We start from the raw sequence: 17,435 nt of genomic DNA, 5'->3' as shown, positions 1-17,435 counted from the left end.
ACACCCAAACGCCCCGAAATAGGGTGAAAACGCCCCAAAATAGGGTGAAACCCACCCAAATGGCGGCTGTTGCAGCAAGATGCTGGTCCCCCCTTAACCCTCCCCACCCTTTTTTTATGGTTTTGGGCAAAAAAAAGCCCCTTTTTTCCATCTTTTTTGCAGCCGGTTATTTGCAGGCACCGGGCAGCCGGCCCTGTGGTTGGGGTTTGATTTTAGGGGGCGGCGGCGGGAGAGGAAAAGAACCCAAATTCCTCATGGGTATCATGAAGGAAAAGAGGCCTCGGATGGGAATCGTTCCCTAAAAAACCTTTAAAATATATATATATTTACAAATAAAACATTTAAATAACCTCCAAACTTACCCCCCCTTAAAAAAACACCTTAAAAAATACCGATTTAAACAACCCCCTTAAAAATACCACCTTAAAAAATACGGATTTAAACAACCTCCTTAAAAATACCACCTTAAAAAAATACCGATTTAAACAACGCCCTTAAAAATACCACCTTAAAAATACAACTTCAAACACCCCCCTTAAAACAATCACTTAAATACCCCTAAACTCCCTTAAAAAACCACATTAAACCCCTAAAAACTCCTCTAAAACTTCTTAAAACTCCTTTAAAACCTCTTAAAACTCCTTTAAAACACCCTGAAATGTCTTGAAAACCCTTCAAAACCCCCTTAAAACCCCCTAATCCTCCTTAAAACCAGGGGGACCCACTGCAATCCCTTTTTGCCACCCCCCCCCAATGTCTGTGAGTCATGGGACATGACAATAATATAGAAAAAAAGCACATTTTTATTTCAATCAAAACCCCACCAAAATGCCCCAAACCCCTGAAAATCTGTGAAAATAAAGGGGGGGGAGGGATTAAAAATATCTGGGATTTAATTTCGCCCCCTTTTTTTCTGTCCCGAATCGGACACAACTTTCACTTCCTCGCAATAAATATACAAAAATAGAATAAATTAGGTTAAAAAATAAAGGGGGGGAAGGGAACAATGGGAGATCTGTGCTAAAAAGGGGGAAAAACCACCCAAAAACCTGCGGGGGGGAGGGATAAAGCAAAACAAAGCAAAGCAAGGGGCTGAACCCCTTGGTTTTGTCTTGAAATGTGGCAAAAACAACAGGAAACCCCCCTAAAACATCCCCCCCCGGCCCAAAAATGAGCTTGAAATTTTATGTTCATAATTGTTTTCTAGGGGAGGGGAGGATGGGGGTGAATCTTTTCTCCCCAACCGCGGGGATAATATTAATAAAAATACTATTAAAAAAGCCTTAATAATAATAGAAATAATAAATAAACCCCTCGGGAAGGAGGGGGGGTCTTCATGGGTTGGTTTCTTTGGGGGGTCACAGGGGGACCCCCCCGGCGGCCGCCTGTTCCTGCAGCCCCAGCAGACTGTACGCAATGCGCTTCTGGTGCCCTGGCAAGCGCACCCCGATCTTCTTGATGTCGCTGCAAACCAAGGAGAAACCCCAATAAATCCGGCGTTTTGGAGTGGAAAGAGGATGAAAAGGGTCCTGGGGGGGGCAGGCCCTGGTTTGGGGGGGTTCTGAGATGGGAATGTCTGGGTTTGTCCTGTATTTGGGGACAATGATGCTGGGTCACACGAGTGTTTCCGTTCCCAGGATGTCCATGTGCCCGTGGAGGCTGGGGGGCGGACAGCAAAGGGACAGGATGGGGACACCCAGGGGACACATTATGGGGACAGCATGGCAATACCAAGGGAACACTGTGGGGACAGGATGGGGACACACCAGGAGACAGGATGAGGATGTGAAGGGGACACCACGGAGACAGCAAAGGGACAGGATGGGGATGCACCATGGGACAGTATGGGGATATCAAATGGACACCATGGGGATACCACAGGGACACCATGGAAGATACAATGGAGAACCCTACAGGGACACTATGATGACACTATGGGGACACCCTGGGGGACATTAGGGGGACACCATGGAAGACACACCATAGAGACACCATAGGGACACTATGGGGACACCATGAGGTTTCCATGGGGACACCATGGAGACACCACAGGGACATCAAGGAGACACCATGGGGATACCACTGGGACACCATGAGGGTTCCATGGGGACACCATGGAGACACCATGAGGACACTCACTCGCTGGTCATCTGCAGGACCTTCTCGATGGTGCTGTAGCCCGAGGCCATGAAGTGCTGGGTGTACTGGGGCATGCGGATGGACTCAAGCCACTCGGGCACCGAGCGGAACGGGACGCCCTCCGAGCCACTGGTGCTGGGCAGGCGGATGGACACCCTGGGGACATGGGGGGTGAGACACCGGCCGGGATGGGACAGGAACAGGGGGCGCGAGAAGAGACGCGGAGATGGGAGGATGCGGGAGATGGGAGGATGCGGGAGATGGGAGGATGCGGGAGATGGGAGGATGCGGGAGATGGGAGGATGCGGGAGATGGGAGGATGCGGGAGATGGGAGGATGCGGGAGATGGGAGGATGCGGGAGATGGGAGGATGCGGGAGATGGGAGGATGCGGGAGATGGGAGGATGCGGGAGATGGGATGAAATGGAAGGATGCGGGAGATGATGTGGAATAAAAGGATGCAAGAAATTATGTAGAAGTGGAAGGATGCAGGAAACTATGCAAAAATGGAAGGATGGATAAAAAATAATGGTGTGAAATGGAAGGATGCAAAAGAAAAGGATGCAGAAATGGAAACGTGCAAAAGATAATGGAGAAACAGGAGGATGCAAAAAACAATGCAAAAAAAATGCAGGAACGGAAAGATGCAAAACGTGATGCAAAAATGGAAGGGTGCAAAAACTGACGCAGGAATGGAAAGATGCAAAAAGGGATGTGGAAATGGGAAGATGAAAAAATGGCATGGGAATGGAAGGATGCAAAAAGCAACGCAGAAATGGAAGGATGAAAAAACGACGCAGAAATAGAAGGATGCAAAAAGTAATGCAAAAATGGAAAGATGCAAGAAGCAATGCAAAGGTGCAAAGATGTGAAGGTGCAAAGGTGCACACAAGAGTGCAACACTGCAAACTGTCCCCCCTTCTCCTGTCCCGTCTCTCTCTGTCACTCACCGGGGGTCAAAATCCGCCAGCGCCTTGAGGGACTCGGGGGCGCGGATCAGCTTGTCCAGGATGCTGACGATGTCGGCGAATTTGGGGCGCCGGGCACGGTCCTGCTGCCAGCATTGCAACATCAGCTGGTAGATGGCGGAGGGACAGTCCAGGGGGGCCGGGAGGCGGAAACCCTCATTGATGGCCTTCATCACCTACCAGGAGGAGGAGGTTGGGTGGTGAGCCCCCAAAAAGTTCTTCGTTTGCAAGGAAACCCCCCCAAAAGTGACTGGACACTCACCTCATGGTTGGAGAGCTCCCAGTAAGGTCGCTCGCCGTAGGACATCACCTCCCACATGACGATGCCGTAGCTCCAGACGTCGCTGGCCGAGGTGAACTTGCGGTAGGAGATGGCTTCGGGTGCCGTCCAACGGATGGGGATCTTTCCCCCCTACGGCAACATTGGGGTCAACCCCACGCTCCAAAAAAAGCCTCCACCGTGGTCAACCACCCCAGCTTGGTCAACAACCTTACCTTGGTCAACCATCCCACCATGGTCAATGACCCCAGTGTGGTCAACCATCCCACCACGGTCAATGACCCCAGTGTGGTCAACCATCCCACCACGGTCAATGACCCCAGCGTGGTCAACCATCCCACCACGGTCAACGACCCCAGCGTGGTCAACCATCCCACCACGGTCAACGACCCCAGCGTGGTCAACCATCCCACCACGGTCAACGACCCCAGCGTGGTCAACCATCCCACCACGGTCAACGACCCCAGCGTGGTCAACCATCCCACCACAGTCAATGACCCCAGCATGGTCAACCATCCCACCACGGTCAACGACCCCAGCGTGGTCAACCATCCCACCACGGTCAACGACCCCAGCGTGGTCAACCATCCCACCACGGTCAACGACCCCAGCGTGGTCAACCATCCCACCACGGTCAATGACCCCAGCGTGGTCAACCATCCCACCACGGTCAACGACCCCAGCGTGGTCAACCATCCCACCACGGTCAATGACCCCAACGTGGTCAACCATCTCACTATGGTCAATGACCCCAACGTGGTCAACCATCTCACTATGGTCAATGACCCCAGCACGGTCAACCATCTCACTATGGTCAATGACCCCAGTGTACTCAACCATCCCACCTTGGTGGCACTTACGCTGGTGGTGTAGGTGGCATCAGGGTCATCTTCCAACACCCTGGAGAGCCCAAAATCGGACACTTTGCAGACCAAGTTGCTGTTGACCAAGATGTTGCGGGCGGCGAGGTCACGGTGGACGTAATTCATGTTGGCCAAGTACTTCATGCCAGCAGCGATACCCCGCAGCATCCCAACCAGCTGGATGACACCAAATTCTCCCTCCTTTTCCTGTGAAAAAGGTAGAATTTGGGCTCAAATCCTCTTGTGGCAGGTTTTGGTGGTTCCACCAGCTGGGGGGGACGTTGTCACCGCGTGTCACCCACCCGAAGGAATTTATCCAGCGCGCCATTCTCCATGTACTCTGTGATGATCATGAAGGGCTTGTCTAGAGAGAAAAAAAGATCCAAAATGAGTCAAAACCACCCAAAACTCCCCCCAAAACCACCACCTCCCCAAATACCCCAAAAAACCCAAGGCCCCCAAAACCCTTCCAGAAACCTAAACCTCAAAAAAATAAAAACACAAAACAAAAACCCCAAATCCCCAAAAACCAAAATAACTCCCCAAAACCCAACCTTCCCCAAACGCTCCTGCATTGTTGCTCAAAATACATTATTTTCTACAGCCTTTTTTGGGGTATTTTGTAGGGAAATTGTGGGTTTTTTTTGGTTTTGGGGGGCTCACACTCACATTTGGAGACGACCCCCTCCAGGCGGATGATGTTGTGGTGGCAGAACTGGCCCATGATGGTGGCTTCGCTCAAGAAGTCCACCCGCTGCTTCTCCGTGTAGCCCACCTTCAACGTCTTGATGGCCACAGGCACCTCCTTCTTCCCCCGCTTCAGGGTGCCCTTGTAGACCTCCCCAAATTCACCTGGAGATGGGGTGGGACGTTAAACCCCCCCATCTTGTTCCAATTTTGGGGTGTCTTTGGGGTGACGAAGCCACCCAAGGACCTACCAGCACCGATGACCTTCTGACGGGTGATGAAGGACGGTGGGATCTCGGTGGTGAACTTGAGCATGGCTTGGTTGGGGTCTTCGTAGGTGTGGGGGTCAACGTAGGTCTTGAGGGGCTTCAGCTGGTCTGTGGGGTGGCACAGGGTGGGGTTCAGCACCCAGGTCACCCCCCACCCATTCTAATTGACGACCCAACTGTCTCCATTGACCCAACCATCCCTGTTGACCCAACCCATCCCATTGCTCACCTGACTTGGAGAAGTAGACGTCTTCAGCAGACTGGCGTGGCCGTGACCTCCTCCTCCTGTAGTAAAACAGTGGTTTGCCCCCAAAATTCACCCCTCGTCCATCTTTGGTGGCAAAATAATGGTATTTTTGGGGTTTTGGGATGTTTTTTTCTCTCCTTACCGCCGGAGGACATAGACGAGAGCGGCCAAGAGGAGAAGGACGAAGATGATGCCAACGACAGAGCCGCCAATGACGGCGGTGGATGCCATGGCCTCGGCGCCTGTGGGGACAATCCGGGGTGGCTTTGGGGTGATCCCTGCACCCCCTGGGCACCCGCCACCCCAAAATCTGTCCCCCCTTGGTTCTCACCCTCCGGCAGGGTCTCGAATTCATGCTGGGGGCTGTAGGCCCCATGGCCGTCCTGGGTCAGCGCCTGGACACGCACCACGTAGGTGGTGGCAGGGGACAACTTGGGGAGGGTGACAGAGGTGCCCTCGCAGCGCAGCACTGAGTAGCTGTTCTCGTCCACCTGGGGACATGGGTGGGGTGACATGGGTGAAGGTGACACGGATGGAGGTGACACAGATGGGGGCAAGGATGGAGGTGACACGAATGGGGGCAAGGATGGAGGTGACACGGACGGAGGTGACACAGATGGGGCCAGTGACGGAGGTGACATGGATTGAGGGGACATGGATGGAGGTAACATGTGGGATGGAGGTGACAAATGGATGGGGCCAAGGATGGAGGTGACATAGAATGAGGGGTGACATGGATGGGAGAAAGGATGGAGGTGACGTGGATGGAGGGGTGACATGGGTGGAGGTGACACATGGATGGGATGAGGTCAAGGATGGAGGTGACATGCAGGCAAAGATAGAGATTACATGGATAGAGGTGACATGGATGGAGGGGTGGCATGGATGGAGCCAAGGATGGAGGTGACATATATGGAGCCAAGGACGGGGGTGACATGGATGGAGGGGTGACATGGATGGAGGGGTGACATGGATGGAGGGGTGACATGGATGGAGTCAAGGATGGAGGTGACATGGAGAGAGGGGACATGGACAGTGGGGACACGCTGGGGGTGGTGGGTTTGGGGACGGTGGCTGCTGTGGTGACACAGGACAGACCTTCTTGCTGTAGGTGACCTCGTACTTCCAGACCCGGCTCTGCTGCCGCGGTGGCACTGTCCAGGACAGCACCAAGCTGGTGGCCGTCCGGCCGTCCAGGCTCACCGACGTCACCCGGGGCGGCTCTGTGTGGGGACAGGGACATCACCGAGGTGTCCCTAGGTGGGGTGGGAAAGCCGTGGGAGATGCTGGTGGCCCCTTACCCGTCTGGTTGACGCTGATGGTGACGGTGGCCGCACTGCGGTGCTGGCTGTAGGGTGACACTCCGTTCCGCGCTTCCACGCTGAAGGTGTAGTTGACGTGTGGCTCCAGGTCAGTGACAGTCACCCCTGTCCCTGTCAGCCCCTGGGGGGGCTGCGAATAGCGCACCCCCCCGTCGCAGGGCCGGCACTCCCCGCTCTCCGGCCAGCACTGCTCGCAGGTGACAACGTAGGTGACATCCTCACGGCCACCCGGGTCGGCAGGGGGTGACCAGCGCAGCTGCACTGTGGCCCCCAGCCCCACGGCGGTGACACCCTGGGGGGGAGAGGGGGGACCTGGGAGGGGACAGAGAGCACAGAGTGGGGTGAGCGGGGAGGTGGCCATGCTGTGCCTCAGTTTCCCCACCCCGTTGTGCTTGTTTCCCCCCAAAAAATGTCACTTACGTGTGCAGGGGTCGCTGGGGGGGTCGTCGGGGGCGCGGAAGAAGCCGTCCTGGCAGGGACAGGAGGCGGCGGCGGCCGGGGGGGGCAGCGTGTTGGGGGGACAGGGCTGGCAGTCACCTGGGGACACTCCCGCCTTGAAGGAGCCGGGGGGACAAGCTGTGGTGGGGGGGACACAATGACATCAGTGAGACCCCAAAACCTCCTGTGCCACCTGCAGCATCCACAATGCACAGGGGTGGGGAGCATCACCCCCCCCCAAGCACCCAGAGTGGGGATTTTGGGGTGTTTTGCCTTATTTTGCAGCTTCTTGATAAAGAACAACAATAATTGGGACCCCCCCTAAGCCGACCCCCCTCCCGGCTGAACCCTGACACTCTCACTGCACTAGTGACGCCCCATTTTGAGCATCCAAAATTAGGAATTTTGGGGCCAACACCTTATCCCTCTGACCCAGACTGAGGATTTTAGGGTATTTCACCTTATTTTCCAGCATTTATCATTACCGGGATCCCCCCGTTCTCCCAGCTGAGCCCTGACACACTCGCTGCACTAGTGATGCTCAATATTGAGGATCCAGGGTGGGGAATTTTGGGGCAAATTCCTCTAAATCAGACAGTGCATTTTTGCTTATTTCACCTTATTTTGCAGTATCTATTATTACTGGGATCCCCCCCTCCCCGCTGAGCCCTGACACACTCACTCCACTAGTGGCATCCAATTTCAAGCATCCAAAATCAGGAATTTTGGGCCAACACCTTATCCCTGTGACCCAGACTGAGGATTTTAGGGTATTTCACCTTATTTTGCAGCATCTGTTATTACTGGGATCCCCCCCGCTCCCAGCTGAGCCCTGACACACTCGCTGCACCAGTGATGCTCAATATGGAGGATCCAGGGTGGGGAATTTGGGTCAAATTCCTCTGACCCAGACTGAGGATTTTAGGGTATTTCACCTTATTTTGCAGCATCTGTTGTTACTGGGATCCCCCCATTCTCCCGGCTGAGCCCTGACACACTCACTCCACCAGTGATGCCCAATTTCAAGCATCCAAATTGGGCAATTTCGGGGCCAACCCCCCGTTTCCCCACTTCCCCCAGGACACATCGAGCCGTCCCATCCTCACCCCCAACCCCCCAAATACAAATCTGGCCCCCCAAGGCCTCACCTTGGCAGGTGTCCCCGAGGCGCTGGTGGCCGGCACGGCACAGGCACTGCCCGATGGGCACCAGCCACTCGCCGTCGGCGTTGCAGTGCAGGGCGGGGGCGTCCGGGGCCACCGCGTCCTCCACGCACGTCCCCCGCACCTCAGCCAGCGTCTGCGAGTCGGCGCCGGCCACCGTTTGGGGGAAACGGGCCATTCCCCGCACCACCGCGGGGCAGCGCTTGTAATAAACCCGCACGGACACCAGCGCCACGCAGGCTCCCAAGTCCTGGAACGCCAAGTAGAAGCCTTTGCGCCGGAGCGGCCCCACCGAGCGCACCTCCACGTTGAGCTTCACGTTGCGGGTGGCGAAATCGTCCTGGACGGTGATTTCGTCCGGGGCGATGGTGTCGATTTTTTGGAATTGCCTCTTCTGGAAGTTGGTGCCGTAATCCACGTCGGATTCGGCGTAGTAGAGGTTGAAGGTCTCCTTGCAGGAGCCGCCGCCGGCCGTGGGGAAGCTGTTGCAGTCGCGGACGGTGAACTGGAGCTCGATGAAGATGCGTTGGGCCACCCCGCGGTAGATCCAGTTGGTGCGGAGCCAGTTGTCCTGCTCGCCCTCCAGCACGTTGCACACCGAGTAGATGTAGATCAAGGAGTCGTTCAGGACGTTCTGGAGAAGGTCCCACTGTCCCCAGCCCCGAGAGAGAGAAATGGGGGTCATGGGGGGGGAAACTGAGGCACGGTGGGTGGTGCCTCTGGTCCCTGTGGATGGATTTGGCCTCATCCACGTGGATGGTCCTGTCTTCAACCCATGGGCGTCCCTGTCCCCATGGAGGTTCTCAACCCAATGAATGTCCCCAACTCCATTTCCAAGGGTGTCCCCATGCCCATGGAGGTTCCCAATCCCATTCTCATGGGTGTCCCTGTCCCCATGGAGGTTCCCAACCCAATGAATGTCCCCAACCCCTTGGATGTCCCCAGCTTCATTGCAAAGGTGTCCCCATGCCCATGGAGGTTCCCATGCCCATCCCCAGGTCACCAGCCCCCTCTCCATGGAGGTCACCAACCTCATCCCCATGGGTGTTCCTGTCCCCATGGAGGTCCCCACTCAACCCCAATGGGGGTTCCCATTCCAGTGAATGTCCCCAACCCAGTGGATGCCCCCAATTCCATCTCCACAGGTGTCCCATCTCCATGGAGGTCCCCATCCTCATCCCCAAGGATGTCACCATCCCCATGGAGATCACCAACCGCATCCTAGTGAAGGTCCCTGTCCCCATGGATGTCCCCATTCCCATCCCCATGGGTGTCCCTGTCCCCCTCCTCATGGATGTCCCCATCCTCATCCCCATCCTCATGGAGGTCCCCATGGCCATGGATGCCATTGTCCCCATCCCCTTGGAGCTCCCCATGGAGTTCCCCATCCTCAGAGATGTCCCCATTCCCATCCCCATCCCCAGTGATGTCCCCATCTCCGGTGTGGGCCCGGATGCCTGGGTCCCCAGGTGCTCACCCCTCTGCCGTAGGGCTGGGTGAGCCAACCCAGCTCCCCCTGTGCCTTGGCGAAGTCCAGCAGCACCACTGTGGGGAGAAGAGAGGAGAGGGACGTCAGTGGGGCAGGCATGAAGCCTGGGAGATGCCACCAGGACCCACAGACGGCCCCAGCAACCTGTAGGTGCCACCAATACAACCAGATGCTCCTGGTACCCATGGATGTCCCCAGGACTCAGGGATGTCCCTAAGGCTCATGGATGTCCCCCAGGACCCATGGATGTGTCTGGGACCCATTGATGGCCCCTGGACCCATGGACATGCCCCAGCACATGGCAGGTGCTACCAACACACCCAGATGCCTCTTGGACCCATGGGTGTCCCCAGGACTCAGGGATGTCCCTAAGACCCAAGAATGAACCCCAGGACCCATGGATGGCCCTAGGGACCCACAGATGTCACCCAGGAGCCACAGATGTCCCCCAGCATCTATGGATGGTCCTAGGGACCCACAGATGTCCCCCAGGAGCCACAGATGTCCCTGGGACCCACAGATGTCCCCCAGGACATACCCCCAGATGCACCCGGTCCACATGGACATCCCCACAATTCATGGATGTCCCCGGGACCCACAGATCTTCCCCAGGACCCACGGTTGTGCCTCGGATCCACAGATGTCCCCAATACATACCCCCAGATGCACCCACTCCCCATGGACATCCCCACAACTCATGGATGTCCCCAGGACCTACAAACACCCCTGGGACCCACAGATGCCCCTTGGACCCACAGATGTCCCTTGGGACCTCCAAACACCTCCAGGACCCACAGACATCCCTTGGACCCACAGATGTCCTTTGAAGCCATGGACCCCCTTGGGACCCACAGATGCCCTTCAAGACCCATGGATGTCCTCCAGGACCTCCAAACGCCTCCAGGACCCACAGACATCCCTTGGACACACAGATGCTCGCAGACCCAACAGATTCCCCTGGGGTCCCCCGAGCAGCCCCCAGCAGAGGGGACACTGAGGCACAGTCGGTGCCGTGGCGCGCAGACCTGCTGTGACATGCCGTGACATGCCGGCCCAAGGGCGGTGGCCGGATCCAGCGCCGGGGAGAGGAAGAGGAGAGGAAGAGGAGGCCGCCGAAGGCCGGCAGGGAAGCGCTGACGGGTGCCCCCCCCACCCGGTGAATCACCCCCCAGGAATGTGCCCGGACGCCTGGGTTCACGCGGCGGGACGGGTCCCAGCGGAGTTGGGGAGTTTTAAGGACAGATCCCCCCACTCTGCTGAGAACGGGTGAACTCCTGACATGTCCCAAGGGGGTGAAGTCTGACGGGGAACCCCAAGAATGTGGCTGGAGGGGCACATGTGGGTCAGTGTCCCCCCCGTCCCGCGCCAGGGACAGGAAGGATGCAGGTGACATCCCGGCTTTCCTGCGGCTGGAATTCCCCCCCTCCAACCTCCGGAGAGCGGAAAGCGGCAGGAGGCGGCGCCTGAGCTGAGCTGGGGGGTTCTCTGTGGGGTGTCCCCCAACCCCATTGTGTCCCTGTCGCCCCAGCCCCACTGTGTCCCCCCCGGGGCTGCGGTGGGGCTGAGTCAGGGGAGAAACCCAGTGCTGTGGCTGTTGAGTCAAGGGGTGCAGCACCCAAGGGCGCACCCACGCCCGGGGCCACCGGCGCTGTTGGCACCTCCGCTGGCATCGCCATCGGCATCTGCGCCCCCTCTGCCACCATCATCATCATTGCCACCATCAACGTGTCCGTGGCCATCACCACCAGCATCTCCATCAACAGCTCCATCACCATGGCCATCACGATTGGTCAACTCCACCACCATGGCCATCACTACCACCACCTCCATCGCCATCATCACGTTGGCCATCGCAATCAACATCTCCATCACCACCAGCATCTCCATTGCCACCATCATGGCCACCACTACCATTGGGCCATCACCACTGTCGCCTTGGCCACCACCATGACCATCTGCACCTGCAGCCCCTTCGCCATCCACATCTCCTTGACCATCTCCACCTGCAGCCCCACCACCATCCCCATGCCCACCTGCAGCCCCAGCACCATTGCTGTCACCGTCCCCATCTGCATCGGCGCTGCTGTTGCCACTGCCATCCCTATCCCCATCATCATCACCATCATCACCACCACCATGCTCCACATCTGCATCCTTGTCCCATCCCAACCCCATCCTAATCTTAATCCAAATCCCCAAATTAATCCAATCCCTTGGGGACACCCCAAATCTCAGGGGGTGGGTGGTGCCACCTCCACCCATCACCCCCAACATCCCCCCCAATTTCACCCTTTCCAACCCGTGGGAAGCAAAACCCCCTCAAACTCCCTCCCAGCCCCCCCAAAAAAAACAGCCCCCCTACCCCAAAAACCACCTTGTTCTCCCAACACTTTCCCCTTCTTTGCACTTTTTCAACCCAAAAATCCTGATAACCCCCAAAATCTCTCCCAGGAACTGGCACCTCAAACCCTGCAGCCACATTGGGGTCTCAGCACTTAAAAAAACCCCTCATTTTAGGGCTTTTTACCCCATTTTAAATCATTTTAGGGATGTATTTCCCACCCCAAACCACTTTGCAGCCTCCGATTTATTTGCATCCCAGGCCGGATCCTTTCATATTTAATTATTAAACCCTTCAGCCGGAGGTTTTAAAAACCTCAATTTGTCAAAAATCACATCTATACTTTCAAAAAAAGTGACTTTTGCCCTTATTTTTTGCCCCAAAACCCCTCCAAACGAGCCCAAGCCGGGCCGGGAAAGGCTGCGAGGCGGAGGCCGAGACGCTGCGTGTTTTTCCCAGCGATTTTGGGGTTTTCCTGACATTGTTTTGCAGTCTCGGGGCCGGATCCTGCCCGGCCCAGCGCCGCCCATGGGAAACTCTCCATTTTCGGGTGATTTTCCTCTATTTTCGGGTCGTTTTTGTGGTCCATCCCCTCCGCTTTAACCCCCCGGCGGAGGTTTTGGGGAGCGCCGGGATCCGGCCCCGCTCGGCGCGTCCGACACTTCGCATGGGAAAAGTTGCCCAAAACTCTTAGTTTTCCCCTCATTTAAAGCTTTTCCCCCCAACTTTAGCTCCCCCCACCCCCTTCACCTCCCCCACTTTACCCCCAATGCATTTTGGCTTTTTGTCCCCCCATTTTACTTTGTTCCCCCCAACTTTTAATTCCTTTTTCCCTCCTCTTTTTAACTTTTTCCCTCTTCCTTTTAACTTCCTCCCCCCCCATTTTACCTTTTTCCCCCCCAAAACGCGCCCCAGCAGGTAGTGACTCCCCCCCCGCACCCATGGCCGCCCCTTTTTTTTAGGGGGGCACCCCCTCATCACCATTTATTTGGGGGGCTCCCTCAGCGCCCCCCACAACCTCCTAGCCGCCAAAACCGCTCGAACTTACCCCAAAACCACCGCACCCCTTTGGGTCCGCACCCAGGGCCCCCCCCCGCACCCTAATAACAGAGCTTTGGGGTGCACCGCCCCCCCCCCCCCCCCAAGTGGGACTCACCTTCCTCGGCTGCCAGGGGGGTGAGGGCGGTGAGGAAGAGGAGGGTGAAAGCCGGGGGGGTGCCCGCCATGGTGGGGCGGGGGGGGAGGTTTTTGGGGTGTTTTCTTGGGGTGCACCCCACAACCGGCAGCACCCAGCGCTGTGGGGTGTGTGAGGCTGAGCACCCCGCTCCTGTTCATTCATGTCCCGGTGACGTCAGGCGGCCACGCCCGCTCTTAAAGGGACAGGAAGGCGCTCCCAGTATCCACCAGTATGGGACTGGGAGGGCCCGAGAGTGAGGGTGGGAAGTGAGAAGATTGGAGGGGAGAGCGGGGTTTGGGACCCTCTCACGGGGGTGCACATGCGGGGGGGGTGGGTTTTGGTGTGTGGGGGGGTGTAGCTGCTCCCAGTACTCACCAGTATGAGACTGGGAGGGCCAGAGTCTGAGGACGCGGAGGGAATAGATTCGGGGGGTGAGAAGCGTCTGGGCGGGGAGCACACCCGTGGGGGGGCTCAGTTTGCGTGGGGGGGTCCATAGCACCGTGTTCCCCCAAAGCTCCGGCCCCGAAGGGGTTAAACCCACCCGCTCCCTCCCCTTTCATTCATGAAGCGGCGTGGGAAGGGACGGGGGAGCGGCAGCCAATGGCGACAGAGGGTGGGGCCAGCGGCTACTACCGGCTCCTCCCCCCCGCCCACCGGTTGGATACGGGGGGATTGGGGGAGGTACCGGGGGGGCTGGTTTGTGGGCGCGATGTCCGACCCCCGTTTCCCACGTGCGGAAAACGCCGGACCCCAAATCGGCTTCTTTTCGGCTTAAAAATAATGCGGTTTTTCCAGCCTGGGAGGGCCTGGATCGGGCCCCAGCACCCCAAATCCCAATACCCCCATCCCCATGACCCTGCAGAACCCCGAATCCTGCATCTACAGCACCCTAAAACCCCCAGCACCCCAAAACCCCAAATTCTCCAGCACTCCACAGGACCCGCCCCCCCAAATCCTGCAGCATCTGCAGCACCCCAAATTCCCCCCAATCTCCTCAAATCCTGCAGCAGCCCAAATCCCCCAGCACTCTGCAGGACCCCCCCAGCACCCCAAATCCCAGAACATCCCCCCAGCACCCCAAATCTCCAGCACCTCCTTCTCCATGATCCTGCAGCACCCCAAATCACCATCCCCCCTAAAATCCCCCACTCCCAGCACCCTGAATCCCCAGAACCCCCAAAATCCCCCACCCAGCACCCAAATCCTCCTCCATCACCACAAAGCCCCCCAAATCCCCCAGCACCCCAAATCACCATCACCCCCAGCATCCCAAATTCCCCCAAATCCTGGAACATTCCCCCAGCACCCCATATCCCCCAGCACCCCAAAACACCATCCCCCCATAAATCCCCCACCCCCCTGCACCCCAAACTCCCCCAAATCCCCAGAACCCCAAATCACCATCACCCCCAAATTCTCAACCCCAAGCACCCCAAATTCCCCACCACCCTAAATCCCCATCACCCCCAGCACCACAAATCAGACACACCACAACACCCAGGGATCATTTTGCTGTAAAAACATAGATTTTGCTCAAAAGCCCCCCCAAAACCCACCCTGTAAAAGGGGGTTCAGGCCGGGGGGGACCCCTTGTCCCCCAGGGCGACACCGGCAGCGATTTGGTCGCGACGCCAGAGCTGCTCGACCAGCGCGTCCAGGATTGGGGCGACCCGCGCCACCCCTCCCCGCCCCCCCCCAGCCCCCCTGCACCCCGCCCGCAGCACCCGCAGCCCCCACGTCCCCTCAAATGCCACCACGTCCCCTTCGGTCACATCCGCCTGCGGGGACAGGTCGAATCTGGGGTGGGGAGGGGGACACAGGGTTAAGGGAGACACCGACACCCCGAAAAATCCCCCCCAAACGCCCTAAAAATAAGCGGGAGCTGCAAATCCATCGGTGTGATGAGGTGTGTGTGTTCTCAGCCTACTGAGCAGGGTGAAGTATGGGGGTGCAAGCCGGATTGTGGGGGTCACATGTGGTTTAGGGAGACACCAACGCCCCCAAAAAATCCTCCTCTGGGGGGTAAAAACCCCTTAAAAATCAATAGGAGCTGCAAATCCATCGGTGCAATGAAGTGTGCACGTTCTCAGCCTGCTGAGCGGTGTGAAATATGGGGGTGCAAACCGGATTGTGGGGTGACATATGTGGTTTAGGGAGACACCAACACCCTAAATAACCTCCCTGGTGGGGGGAAATAACCCCTAAAAATAAGGGGAGCTGCCAATTCATCGGTGTAATGATTTGTGTGTGTTCTCAGCTACCAAGCGCAAAACACAGGGGTGCAAAGATGCTAATGGGGGGACACAGACCCCCCTAAACACCCCCCCAAAAGGATACTTGGTGCCGACCACCACCCTAACGAGCTTTTCTTCGTCAGGGCCCAGCACGCGGCTCATTAGCGCCGGCAGCTCCTCGAAGGACGAGCGGTCGGTGAAGGAGAAGAGGAAGAGGACGGCGTCCGCCTCCTCCTTACAAGCCTGGGGGGGTCACCAGCATCACAGGGGGGGTCTAATGTGTGTGTCCCCCCCACTTACATCGTCCCCCCTCAACTCACGGGCAGCAAGTAATCAAATTTCTTCAGGGCTCCATCGCCACAATCCCAAAAATGGAGCTGGAAGATGACGGGGCGGGCGCTGCTCTGCGGCTTGGCCGGCCAGAACACCGTGGTGGTTTCGATCCCTGGGGGGGACACACAGGGACTGTCACCCCCCTGGGGACACGGGGGTGCGGTGTGTCTCCCCCATGACGTACCCAGGGTCTCGTGGTGGCCGGGGGGCACGGGGGTCCCCGCCAGCGAGGCCACCAAGGCGGTTTTGCCGACGCCGCTCTTGCCGGTAACGAAGAGTTTGTAGGTGACGATGGGGACAGTCAAGGCGGGGGGCAGCACCGGGCGCTCCAGAAGACCTGGGGGGGGATAAAGTGAGTTTTCTGGGGGGCGACACCCCATTATTTTGGTTTATTTTTGGGGGGGGCTGATGCTCACCGAACACTCTGCGCTGGTTCTTGTGCAGGATGGAGTCCAGGTAGGGGCGGGCGGGGGGGGACAGGAGCCAGCCCGGCTCCAGCACTGGGTCCCCCCGCGCCGCCATGAGCCCCCCGAAACCTGGGGGTGCAGGGAACAGCCCCACCCCCCCGCCTGCCCCCGTGGGGTCACTGCACCCCGCAGCTTGGGGAGAGCTGGGTGACCCCCCCAGCCCAGGGTCCCTGCACCCCCTCGGGGGGCCAGTGTGACCCCATGGGGTCCCTGAACAACCCCCCGGGGTCCCTGTGCCCCCCCGGGTCCCTGACACCCCCTGGGAACCCTGACCCCCCAAATGGTGTCCTTGAACCCCCTCACCATGAGGTCTCTGCCCCCCCTTCGCCGGGGTCCCTGAACCCCCTATGGGGTCCCTGACACCTCCATGGGGTCTCTACCTCTCTGCCCCCCTCAATAAGGTCCTTGACCCCCCACCATGGGGTCCCTGACCCCGCCATGGGGTCCCTGACCGCCCCCCAATCAAGTCTCTGCTCCCCCCCCGCATCCCAGCATCCTCCCACGACGACCCTGACCCCTCCCCCGGGGTCCTTGAAACCCCTCCCATGGGGTCCCTGCACCTCAAACCCTGCAAAGGGATGAGACCCTCCCCCCACCCCAAAACATGGGGTCCCCCCCGTTTACCCCCTGCGGCCCCTTTAAGGCGGCCCCGCCGCCTCACCTGCGGCCGCTTCCGGGTCGGATGACGTTACGAAGGGGCGTGGTTTCATATTAACCACGCCCACTTACAGCAGCGCATGCGCATTGGCGGGAAGGGGAGCGGTTCCCGATCCTGTGGTTGTGGGGTCACTGTCCCCAAACTCCGGGACCACCACGCTTCGGGGTCCCCAAACTGCGGCACCGTCACGTTGTGGGGTCCCAGAGCTCCAGCAGTGACAGATTTTGGGGTTCCTGTCCCCCAAATCCAGCACTGCCACATATTGGGGTCCCCAAAACCCAGCACTGTCACGCTTTGGGGTCACTGTCCCTAAACTCCAGCACTGGCAGGTTTTGGGGTCCCTGTCCCCAGAATCCAGCA

At 57.9% G+C, this 17,435-nt stretch overlaps 2 protein-coding genes across 2 annotated transcripts; both read right to left on the bottom strand.

Moving 5' to 3' along the window:
- Positions 1-785: 785 nt before the first annotated feature.
- On the bottom strand, positions 786-13,513 carry EPHA2 (EPH receptor A2). The gene is made up of 17 exons (XM_065038140.1): positions 13,363-13,513; positions 9,854-9,921; positions 8,362-9,025; positions 7,196-7,351; positions 6,755-7,087; positions 6,552-6,676; positions 5,785-5,944; positions 5,596-5,695; positions 5,436-5,491; positions 5,189-5,314; positions 4,920-5,102; positions 4,553-4,614; positions 4,248-4,457; positions 3,370-3,519; positions 3,090-3,283; positions 2,140-2,295; positions 786-1,464 (listed from the first exon to the last, which is right to left on the bottom strand). Exons 1-17 carry the CDS (start codon positions 13,430-13,432, stop codon positions 1,359-1,361), a joined length of 2,919 nt encoding a protein of 972 aa, XP_064894212.1. The 5' UTR covers positions 13,433-13,513; the 3' UTR covers positions 786-1,358.
- Positions 13,514-14,887: 1,374 nt separating this feature from the next.
- On the bottom strand, positions 14,888-17,142 carry CPLANE2 (ciliogenesis and planar polarity effector complex subunit 2). The gene is made up of 6 exons (XM_065038161.1): positions 17,079-17,142; positions 16,367-16,519; positions 16,135-16,287; positions 15,938-16,062; positions 15,721-15,860; positions 14,888-15,180 (listed from the first exon to the last, which is right to left on the bottom strand). Exons 1-6 carry the CDS (start codon positions 17,125-17,127, stop codon positions 14,955-14,957), a joined length of 846 nt encoding a protein of 281 aa, XP_064894233.1. The 5' UTR covers positions 17,128-17,142; the 3' UTR covers positions 14,888-14,954.
- Positions 17,143-17,435: the final 293 nt, after the last annotated feature.

Source organism: Columba livia, chromosome 21 (genome assembly GCF_036013475.1).
Source record: "Columba livia isolate bColLiv1 breed racing homer chromosome 21, bColLiv1.pat.W.v2, whole genome shotgun sequence".
Taxonomy (NCBI): Eukaryota; Metazoa; Chordata; class Aves; order Columbiformes; family Columbidae; genus Columba; species Columba livia.
The sequence above is the reverse complement of the archived record's forward strand: the minus strand, read 5'-3'. Positions and strand labels throughout refer to the sequence as shown.